Below are 12,061 nucleotides of genomic sequence, written 5' to 3' on the forward strand. Positions count from 1 at the left end.
AGAAGTATGGCGAGCTAAGGGAGACATTCACTAACAGACCGAAATTGTGGGTTCTGAGAGGAAAGACTCTCAGCCAAGAAGTCAGTATCCAGAGAACCTGTGCTTTAAGGGGGGAAGGGGGGCTCCAGGTGCAGCTCAGCAGTGGGGTGTCCGGTAGCATGAGGCCGTGTTCTGACCCCAGCACCACACACGATGAAACCTGTAGGAGGACCTTTGTTTTGATTAGGTCTCTCCGTGTGATCCCAATCTCACAGAGATCCCCTGCCTCTGCCTCTCAAGTGTTGGGATGGAAGGTGTGCGCCGCCGCATCTGGAGAACTTAAACCACTTCAGCCTAAACGTTTCGTGCAGCCTCCTCTCGACTCATCGCTTTGGCCAGCCGCAGCGTCCCTGTCTGGGCTGAGTGGATAGATGTCGGTGTATTCCCAGAAAAAAAACAGAAAGGATCAAAATAACCCGAGACCGGACTCTAAGAAGCATGCCCTCTAGGGAGTCCTTCGGGCTGAAAGAAAAGGGGGGCAGCAAAGTGGAAGGTATGGAAGAAAATAAAGAACACCTTACAGATGAGAACAAGGTAAGGATAAAAGATGACAAGGCTGGCCTTGCCTCGCACAAACTGAAGCTTGTTCTCCAGAATACACATACATAAACATACACACACACACATATATATATACATGCACACACATAAACACACAAACATACACATATACACACACACACACACATATACATGCACACACACACACACACACACACACACACACACACACACAGAAAGAGAGAGAGAGAGCTTGGCATAGTCACACATACTTGTAGTCCCAGCGTTGAAGAGGCAGAGATGAATCTCTGGAATTCGCTGGCCCTCAAGCCTAACCTTTTTTTTTTTTTTTAAGCAAATTTTACATCAATGAGAGACTTTCTCTCAAACAACAATGTGGATAGCCTCTGAGGGACAGTGACTGCCACACACATGAACACTCACATAAACACATATGCACCTGTACATACATGAACATACATTCACAAACACACACAGAGGATGGTGTAAATGTATTTTTGCCTGTAACTCTTTTCTCCTTCGAAAAGTAGAGAGACCATTTAGAGGAACAATGCTATAAATGCAGGTAATGAAGAGGCCTAGTCAGACTCTGCCCTCGGTCTCCAGAAGCTAGGATCTGAAGGCGTTGGGCATCAATGTGCAGTTAGCTCTGCAACCACAAGAGGGAGCTGATGTACACACTAGTCCCCCTCCAGGCCTGTGAAAGAACTCTAAACCATTTATGCAAAAGGGGTTGGCCTATCACCTGCTGTTCCTCAAGGATTTCATCTTATCTTCTCAGATATGGAGCCTTAAACGCCCAAAGTCACACAGCTTGTAAGCCGTAGGTCTATCAGACTCCAGCAGTCAAGGTCCACCACTCAGGTAATTTGCTGCTGGTGGGAAACTCATGGGCTCCTGGCAAGTCTAGTACCTATAAAAACAGATAACAATAACAAAAAGACAACTTGGCCTCTAGCACAAGCTGGCCTCAAAACTCCCTGCATAAGCAAGAATGACCTTGGCTTTCTGATCCTCCTGCCTCCACCTCCTGAATGCTGGGATTGCAGAAATGTACCACTTCTAGTTTATACAGCACTACAGGTTAATCCCAGGCTTGCCTTCCCGGTAGACAAGCCCTCTAATGACTAAACTCTGCACATGCCCAGCCTACTTTCTGGAAGAAACTTAATTTGAATGTGATTCGTGTCCAACTGGGTACTAATGGTATATGCACTTACCACTTTCCCTATAATTATCAGGCCCTGAAGTAAAGTTATAGACTTATCAATAAAAACATGGGAGATGGGAATGTAGCTCAACAGTAGAGTATGTGCTGAGCAGGTCCAAGGCCATGGGTTCCAGCCTCTAGAACTGAGAGATTCCTGCCCTCTGGCTCTGGGTTCAGTGGTTTACCAGGGGTGAATTGAGCCGGGGCTGGGGCAGCATGGTTTGGAGGATGGTAGGGTGGTGATGGTTCAGCCACGGTGGCTTGTCGTGCCACCTCAATGAAGAGGACTATGAGGGTCTCCACAGCACTAGCAAGGCTCCAGTGGCCACCGCCAGAGGATCCAAAGAAAGATCAGTGTCTGGAAACTGGTTTGGAAAGAACTTGATTGACTCTGGCTCCAAGGTGGAATCTGAGAAACGTAGTTGTTTCTGAGGTGAATTTGCTCCATAAGCTGAAGCATCCAGCATCACCCATTACTATGATGGCATTCTCGATGGAAACAACACAGTCCTTACAGTCTTTGCATTAGTTACTTCTCTGTTGCTCTGCTAAAATGCTATGACCAAAAGCAACTTACAGGCAGTCTGTTTTGGCTTATGGTTGCAGAGGGAACTTCATGATGGTAGGGAGGCAGCAGACAGCTGGAGCCGGAAACTGGTTGATCACATTTCTGTCAACATTCTCTTGGGAACCCAAGAGAATGAACTGCAAGTGAGGTGAGGCTACAGAATGTCAAAGCCCACTTCCTGTGGTGTACTTCCTCCAGCCGGGCTCCCACTCTTAAAAGCCCCATAACCTCCTTAAGCAGTGCCACCAACCAAGGCCAGGCGTTACAACACTTGAGCCTGTGGTGAATACTTTCATCCAAACCACTACAGCCCTGTACAGTGTAATAGAACACTGTGAAGGTATTGACCTGATAGTCTAATTACAAAGGGAACAAAGACAGATAATACCTAGATGAGGAGGAGTGTGTTCCTGGTGTGATGACTCAGTTCACACTGGCCCCAAAAGAAGGTCACCGAGGAAGATGCTCACACTGTGCCGCACCAGGATCTGAAACCAGTCAACATCAAAGCAAAACATCAAGCTTGGAGACTCTGACTTAGCTGGAATATTCAAGCTTGATATGAGTTTTGAACATCCAGTGGCCCGTCTTATTACATGTCTTCCGAACAAATGTCCCTTACGTTGTTATTCTGGGAAATCAAATATCTGGCCCCTGGGTTGTTTGGTACATATGTGCATTAATGCGTCCAATTAATAACTTTTAACCTGAAAGAACTAGATGGGAAAACACGAGGAGACAGATCCAGGTGAACCCCACGCTGTGGTTCTGACAAAGTGAGTGACGTTACTATGGTGAGGGACATTACTATGGTGAGTGACATTCATTACTATGGGATGTTGAACAGAGAGGGCTGCCATGGACTATCTGCTGAAGAAACTCTTGAGTAGGCATTCATCTTGATACCCACCAGCCATTTGTCTCTGACTCCAGTCCCCGGAAGATAAGTTCCCAGTAACCCTGAACTCAGTGACCACCCCCCTATGCAGAAATGTACAGCCATGACTATCTACTTATTATGATATGGCTAACTGCTTTTTGTTTGTTTGTTTGTTTGTTTGTTTCTGTAACTTGCTTACACAGATACCCAACGATTGTTTTGAGTTGCCTTAACCACTTAACTTGGCAGAACAGAACAGCTTTTGCTTGCTTGTGCAGATATTGAAGGTCTTTGTGTGGTTTTCTCCTTTAGAAGTCCTTTCCCACACTCCTGCTCCACGGCAATCTCAAATTTGGCTCAGAGATTGTTCATCCTGCCAGCAGCTAATCAATGAATCTCTTCATTGTAATTGGATTGAGTCTATGGTCTTTTCCCAGGGGTCACAGACTCTGTGACAGGAGACTCTGTAACAGGACTCCCTGTAGTATTGCAGGTTTCCAGCCCTGGGCTGAGGAACTGAAACTGAGGAAATGCAGTTGCAAAAGCAAGAACAGCCCGCAAAGCCAACGTGAACAGTACATTCAAGAGAGACCTCAGCTGTAAAAAACAAGGACATCATCAAATCTGCAGGCAAATGGATGAACTAGAAGAAACCATCCTGAGTAAGGTAACCCAGACCCAGAAAGACAAACACAGTATGTACTCACTCAGAAGTGGATAGTAGATGTAAAGCAAAGGATAACCAGGGTATAACCCACAGCCCTAGAGAAACTAGGTAACAAAGAGGGCCCTAAGAGGGATGCATGGATTTCCTTGGAAAGGGGAAATAGATGAAATCTTCTAGGTAAACAGCGAGTGGGGATGGGGAATGGGAACATGAGGGATCAGGGTGGTCGAGTTGGGGGAGGGACAGAAACAGAGAGCAAGCAAAGAGATATCTTGACAGAGAGAGTATCATTATGGTGTTAGGCAGAAACCTAGTGCTAGGGAAATTTCTAGGAATCCACAAGACTCCTATTAATAGTGGAGAGGGTCCCTGAACTAACCTTCTCATATAATCAGATTGGTGATTACCCTAATTGTCGTCATAGAACCTTCATCATGGAAGCAGATGCAGAGATCCACAGCCAAGCACTGGGCCAAACTCAGGGAGTCCAATTGAAGAGAGGGAGGAAGGATTATATGAGGGGGGGGTCAAGATCATGATGGGGAAACCTATAGAAACAGCTGACCTGAGCTCGTGGGAACTCACAGACTCTAGACCGACAGCTAGGGAGCCTGCATGGGACCGACCTGGGCCTTCTGCATGTGGGTGACAGTTGTGTAGCTTGGTCTGCTTGTGGGGCACCTAGCAGTGGGACCAGGATCTGTCCTAATTCATGAACTGGCTTTTTGGAACCTATTCCCTATGGTGGGATGCCTCCCTCAGCCTTGAGGCAGGGGCATGGGGGAGCTTGGTCCTGCCTAAACTTGATATGCCATGCTTTGTCGACTCCCATGGGAGGCCTTACCCATTCTGAATGGAGACAGAGGAGGAATGAATGGGGGTGGGGAGAGTAGACAGAGAGGTTGGGGGAGGGAACGGGAGGAGAGGAGGGAAAGGTAACGTGGTTGGTATGTAAAATAAATTTAAAATGTAATTAAATATTCAGAAAAAGAAAAAAAGAGTGGGAGGCATGATGCGGGAAAGCAAAGGGCAAGCGAATTAGAGGAGGCTGTCCTCATCTCTCAGCACACTGATCAGGAGAAAGACCAAGTCTCTCTGCCCTGCACCCCACACCACAGCCCCGGTTCTCACTGTAAACACTCATCCATCCCACCTGTGGGGCTCTGAGGACCTGGCATGTGTTCAATGCTGCCATTGTTTGAATGCCGTTATCACCCGGTGAGTTGACTTCTAACTCTGCCCCTGTCCTAACCACACCTTAGTTTTCTCCTCTGGAAACAAGCAGCATCCCCACCAGGAATCTTGTGAGGACCTATAGGCACCTAACTGTCATGCACCAGGGACTTAGAAAACACCATGTACATGTGCGTGTGCACACACCTACACACACACACACACACACACACACACACACACAGGTGCACAGAATTAAGGGATAGTTCAGAGCGGAGAAGGCCACATGTAGTGTGTGAGCAAAAAAATCACCAAATAGAGAAAAAGAACAAGGCCATGGAAGGATATGGTCTGAGAGCTAAGGATGAAGTTCCTGACGGGGCTACTCTGGCCGCTCCTCTCCATTCCAAACCTGATCTTCCTGCCACTCAGGAGCATGGATCTCCAATGTGAGCCTCATGCATGAGACCGTGAAGTCTTTAATAATCTCCTGTCACAAGCTGTCTTGTTGAACTTGTAGACCAAACAGCTGACTCACCTGATTGGGTGATTGGAAATTATTTACTTGGCAGAACCCTGAAAGATGCCACCAGATTGCAGAATTTGGAATTATCTAGAAGCACATCATCTAATCTTACGTTTCCTGGGTCCTGTTCTATAAAAGAGGCTGTCAGCTCCTCAGTAGAAGTGGTAGGAGAGGAGCCCAGGACAGCCGCCGAGACCTCGAGATTCAGGTGAGACCTGCCCCTCCTCTGTTCCACAGACGCTACGGGTAGCAGGAGGCCAAGCCCCTCACACTAGACTGGTGCTCGCAGATTGTACTGTCACTAACAGGGGACCTTACAAGAGAAACAGTGATGGCCTTGGTCAGGGGCAAGGACTGGCCATTCACTCACCTTTCCTAGACAGGGCAGCATTGATAGAGCAGTGAGCTCTCAACATGCCCTAAGTCAACACTCTAGGGAAGATATTTTAACTTGAGGTTACCCATCACAGTTGAGAAGCTATCTCTGGTCATGTGACCTTGGACATTCTGTGGCTCTTGATGGTATCCACAAACCATCACGGCCTGAACACAGACCAAAGAACGATCCCTTAGCAGGGCCGATGATGGCCAAGCAGTTCAGATCTTCAGCCTCTGCCATGTTGGAGCCTCTCCATCCACACTGAAGAGCAGGGGTGAGGGCAAAGGGTCAGGCCACCACAGTCACGTCCCCCAGCCCCAGAGTAAACCTGACGGTCACTTAACCACACAAGTTTCTGGGTCAGGCAAGCTTGACTTCAGCTCCTCTCTCTGCTGCAACTTGTGACCTTGGGGGAGACTGCCTTGAGTCACTGGGCCTCTGCTCCAACTGTGCAGTGGGGGTTGTCACATCTGAGGATGTGGTGACAATGAAGTTGGTGACTGAATGTATCAGCCTGTGGCCTGAGACAGACTACACCATGGCAGTGTTAGCTATTGTTGCTAGTTATCACCCCCTGGGGTCTAGGGGAGGAAAGAAACTCATGCCTGAGACAGGGTAGGCAGTGCAGAGAACTCTGATATCCAAACCACAGTGACTTGCTGTTCTTTCTGCAGGTACCAAGAGATGTTTCTAGTTGGGAGCCTCGTTGTCCTCTGTGGGCTGCTGGCCCAGAGCTCGGCCCAGCTGGCAGGGCTGCCCTTGCCCCTGAACCAGGGCCTGCCCACATCTGTGGGTCACTGCCGGCCCTTGCACCTGGACCAGAACCTGCCCACGTCTGTGGGTTACTGCCGGCCCTTGCACCTGGGCCAGAGCCTGCCCTACGGGGCAACCCCAGTCATATCCACATATCCTACAGACTATCTTGCTAGAAACTTCAGAGATGGTAAGTGAATCTGTGACAGCCTCTTTCAGGGGTGTGTGTGTGTGTGTGTGTCAGTGTGTATGTGTGTTTGCACATGTGTGCGCTGATCTATACAACTTCCCAATAATAGGAAGTGAATCATCAGTGAGAAGGTCTAAGGCTCTAGAACATTGGTTCCCAACCTCCCTAATACTTCAACCCTTTAATACAGTTCCTTATGTTGTAGTGACCCCCAACCATAACATTATTTTCATCGCTACTTCATAGCTGTAATTTCGCTACTGTTATTAATCGTAATACAAACATCTATGTTTCCCGATGGTCTTAGCAGACTCCTGTGAAGGGGTCATTTAATCCCCACGGGGGTTGCAACCCACAGATTGAGAACTGCTGCTCTAGAGTTAGCAGATGTGAACCCTGAGATTCTCCACTCTGCAGCTTTCAGCCAAGGCCTGCTGTCTGGGGGGATTCTGGGCTTTCTGGAACACATGCCTCTCCTGAGCTACGTGAGACCAGCAGGAAGCAATGCTGGTGGCCTGGTCGGGGTGCTTGGAAAAGTGATCTCATCAATCCCGATCCTGAACAACATCCTCGAGTGAGTTGCCCCAAAGAGGGATTTGGTTCCCACTAACAGCTGAAGACCTGCCAGCCCCAGGCAGCAGCCCTACAGAGAGAGAGGGGTGGGCTGAGCATGGAACCAACACTCCGTCCCCAGGCCTCTCTCCACTCTACCAGGAACAGTGGCCCTTTGGACCTGGAGTTGCCCTCGGTCCTAAGGCACATCCTGGGCTCCCCCAACAGCTATTATCTCCATGACAACCCTTCCATGTCAGCTCCATAATCCCCAGTTCCCAGATGGAAAAACTGAGGCACAGAGATGTGCCTGCGCTCACACAGCTAGGGTGGTGCAGAGTCAGGAATCTAACTCAGAGAAGCCCCAAGCTGGGACTTTTCCACCCACTGCACTCACTGTGCTCATCCCATCTGGGGAATGTCAGCTGTCACTAGCCTGTCCTCAACCGTATCACCTAAGTGATGTGACCTGATGTGGAGCTCCCCATGAGCCACCCGAGAGCTTCCTAGGCACAAAGCCACAATGGGGAGCTTGTTACCAGGGACCAGATACTCGAGCCCTAGTCCTTAGTAAGACTGGACTATTACCAGGATTCCCAGCTTCCCAGGCCTTTGCTTCCTGACCTGCAGACAGCCAGACAGACTTCAGTTTGATTGACATAAGAACTGTCTGTGCTGGATGACCTGAGGTCAGGCACCTGGTCTCCTGGGCTTGGTTTCTCCATCTGTGAGAAGAGACCAGGGAAGGGTAAATACCTGGCACCGTGGATGGCTCAGGGAAGGCTCCCTCCCACCCTTTCTGAATTCTTCCCAACTTCCTGCCTCTTAGAGATCAGGACAGGTTGTGTCATTTCCATTGACAGTGCACCCATCCATGAATCCATCTTCCCACCTTTCATCCAACCGCTCCCTCCTCCATCCACCCTCCCCCATATCCAATGACTCATCTTCCTGCCAAGTTAAAAGTCAGCATCTTTCTTTGAAGGGCTCCAAACTAGCACATCCAGTCCCTTTCCTCAAATATCTCCTAGACTTGAGGTAAACAGAGGATAGAGTATGTCGGGATCTGATCCAGGAGAAAGTTTGAAATGATAGAGGCATGGCTCAGAACCCTGGGTGGTTCTGATTCCAAGATTGTCCTGATCCCAGGAGGCTAGCTCTTCCTCTGTGATGAGTAAATTTACTTAAAGGTGGTTCCCTGGTTTGAGGCTTAACATGCTAATGTTTCTCCCTGACCAGCATAAGAGTCACTAATCCCCAGCTGCTGGAAATTGGTCTTGTGCAGAGCTATGACTTCCACCGCCTCTACGTCACCATCCCTCTGGGTTTTGAACTCAAAGTGAACACGTGAGTGGGTCCCGAGGCTGGTGGTGGTTCGGGGGACAGCCTGATGACTATGGAAAGCTGCAGAGGCCTGAGCCATGAACCTTACCCATTTGATGTGTTGAACAAACTCGGGTCATGTGGGAAACACGTGATCTCTCTGAACCTTGTTTTCTAATGGGCACAGAGATCAATGCCACTGTCATTGATGTCATGGAGTGAGGTGAGGCCGGGACTCCTGCCAAGCAGAAACCCTCCACCTTGGAATGGGAGAAGCCAGATGCCATTAGAGCTGTGTGTGCCTTCTCTGTCAGACTCGTGGTTGGAAGTCTGTTGGAGCTGGCTGTGAAGCTGGATGTCACCGCAGAAATCTATGCTGTGAGAGACATTTATGGGAGGAGCCGTCTGGTCATTGGTGACTGCATTCACTCTCCTGGCAGCCTGCGAATCTCACTGCTTAACAAGTAAGGACAAAGGGCTGGCTTCTCTTGCCCAGCGATAGCAGGATAAAATGATGGAACAAGGAAAGGATGAATGAATAAGAGGGCAGGAAGAAAGATGTGTTGGGGGATGAAGCATGGATGGGTGGGTAGATGGATGGATGAATGGATGTTTAGATGGATGGATGAATGGATGGTAAGACGTTTGGTGGGTAGGGAGACATGTATAGGCAGGTGCATGAATAGATGAATAAATGGATGAATAAATGCTCACTTACCCCTTCTTGAACCAAGATGACGAATTTTATGCTGGATAGACAATATAGAATATGGTTTAAGACTACTTTTTATAATCTGATGAGGAGAACCAGAGAGCCTCTGACATGAACCTAGCCAGGGTTCCTCCCATTTGGGCTCACTTTGCTTATCTATAACAACAAAAAAAAAAAAAGCTACATTGAGGTTATTGACAGAATCCTCCTAAGAGGTAAAGAGATGTAGCACTTATTTGTTCCAGTTGTCTGTCACATGGGAAGGCCCAGTCATTCATGGTGTGTAGGACCTGTCCATACCATGGCTCACATTTACTAAATACATATATTGTGGGCTTTGTGTGTATCATTTCACTAAGTCTCCATGACAACTACAAACTAAGTACTTTTCATACATTCATGGATCCCACAGTCTTGTTGTGTACCTACTATGTCCTTGAAATGTGTGTTTATTCTACACTCCTCTGTGTGTGCACAGCTGGGATCCTTGTGATTACATCTGCCATGGACATGAGTGTGCAAGGCCTGGTCTCAGTTACTGGGTGCCAAGACTGAGTGTACATAGTGGTTGCTGAACTTCTCCAGACCAACCCCAAGCCTCTGGGTCACACCCATGCCTTTCTCTTCCAGACTCAGTCCCCTTCAAAGCCTGATAGACAGCCTCACAGACGTCTTGACTAGAGTCATTCCTGGCCTGGTGCAGGGTGTGGTAAGAGATCAAAGGGACAGTCCCTTGCTCTAGGGGTCTTAGAGCTTCTTGGGCTGCGATAAATTGAGCTACTCCATATGAGAAATATCTATCCATCAGTCCATCTGTCCTGTGGTCCAGCTGTCTGTGTTACTTCTTTCTGGCCCTCCAAACACATTGGTTGGCTTCTTCTGGGCTGTAAAAAGTACCCCTGAATCTATTCCACCTTGGGCATGCTGCTTCTCCAAGGGTCTCCTTGCAGGAGGTCCTGTGCCTAACTCCCCTCTCTGGCCTGGGTCAGGTATGTCCTCTGGTCAACGGGATTCTCAGCCTCTTGGATGTCACCCTGATGCATGATGTTGCTGGTAAGTACGGTTTCCAAGTTTTGTCCCTACACACCATAGGACAGCCAGGTCTCATTAGCCACACCCTCCCTGGTTGGAGGTGTCTTGGTTCCCATGAATGATCCAGATGTGTTTGAGATAAAGTCTGCCTCCTCCTCAGTCTGACCTGAGAACAGCTAGGCTGGCTAGAAGGGAACACCTAGAGCTCCCTGACATGTCTGGGTATGGTTGGTGAGCATGGCTGGTACTCCAGGGCCTCGGGAGACACTCAGGTTCTTTTCGGACTCCTTTCCCTCTGGATCATAACTTTAGTCATTTTTTTTTCCTAGACTTGCTGCTGCATGGAGTACAATTTGTCATTAAGGCCTAAGCCCTCCAAGAAAGGCCCTGTCTCTGCTGAGATGGTAAGTGCTGTTCCCATCTCCCAGCATTTGTGGACTAGCTGTCATCCTCTAGGACAGGAAAGCAAGGCTCTTGAGACAACAGCACCCACAGCAGCTCTCCCAGCAGCACCTCTCTGGGCACTAAGTCCTTAACACGTGGGCTTTAGGGAAAGATGTTAGACCCAAGCTATAGCAATACCCCAGGAAAGAGGCAAACATAGACATAGACACACAGAGATACATGAAGTCTGTAGAATGACTGACAAGATGTGGCGACGGACCAGAACCACAGCAATACAGCTTCGAAGAGAAACATGTTATCATGGGTACACACTCAAGCACATATATATGACAGTCAAACACTCATCTACATGGGCACACATATGCAGACTCACTAGCCAAGCCCTCATGAGTACACAGACACAGACACACACTCAAACACATGCACAAGAAGCCACAGAGACAGCGTTGAGTCTTAGCATGCTCCCATCCCACAGAGTGTCAGGTGATGATGGAACAGTACCAGTGAGAGTCTCCCTCCTGATTGAACTCTTCTCCCAACAGAACAATTTCTTGCTGCTCTGTCCTCTTCCTCATGCCCAGCTTCCCATCGTTCACAGAAGGGGACCCAAGTCCTGGAAAATGGCATGGTCATCTTCTCAAGGAACCTGCTCTCCTCCTCTCTCAGGCTTGATGAATATTCTGTATTCATCACTAAATAAAATGGCTCTGCTTATCCATTGGGGTCTTATGTTCCTCCCATCTCTTGAGGCTTTAGAGGCTGGGGGAGCCCTGCCTAGGTAGCCATGGCCACACCAGAGCTGGAACTCAGATCACAGAGCTGAGTGGTCTTGAACAGCTGAGGGCTGGGGTTCAGATACTGCCCTTCTGTCCTTACAAAGTGTCTGTAAGGATGCTGGTAGTGGATAAATACTCAGGCATAGATGTTTGCACATACAGTGTTACCACACAAAAAGTGAAGCAGCTGATGGAAGAGATGTCCAAGAGCCGGGCATGGAAGGAGAGTGTGTAAGGATATATATGTCTCCAGTCTATATCTCAGGGTGGGTGTATTACCCAAGGTTTATATTGCTGTGATAAACACCATGACCAGGTCCTAGAGAGATGGCTCAATAGTTAAGAGCACTGTTG

The 12,061-nt window shown here is 48.5% G+C and overlaps 1 protein-coding gene across 1 annotated transcript; it reads left to right on the forward strand.

Annotated features, from left to right (window-relative positions):
• Positions 1 to 5,693: 5,693 nt before the first annotated feature.
• LOC114706506 (BPI fold-containing family A member 5-like) lies at positions 5,694 to 11,645 on the forward strand. Its single transcript, XM_028888895.2, has 9 exons — positions 5,694 to 5,793; positions 6,639 to 6,907; positions 7,325 to 7,481; positions 8,699 to 8,806; positions 9,097 to 9,246; positions 10,125 to 10,203; positions 10,484 to 10,547; positions 10,856 to 10,930; positions 11,474 to 11,645. Exons 2-8 carry the CDS (start codon positions 6,649 to 6,651, stop codon positions 10,894 to 10,896), a joined length of 858 nt encoding a protein of 285 aa, XP_028744728.1. The 5' UTR covers positions 5,694 to 5,793; positions 6,639 to 6,648; the 3' UTR covers positions 10,897 to 10,930; positions 11,474 to 11,645.
• The last annotated feature ends 416 nt before the right edge of the window (positions 11,646 to 12,061 follow it).

This window comes from Peromyscus leucopus, chromosome 4 (assembly GCF_004664715.2).
Source record: "Peromyscus leucopus breed LL Stock chromosome 4, UCI_PerLeu_2.1, whole genome shotgun sequence".
NCBI lineage: Eukaryota > Metazoa > Chordata > Mammalia > Rodentia > Cricetidae > Peromyscus > Peromyscus leucopus.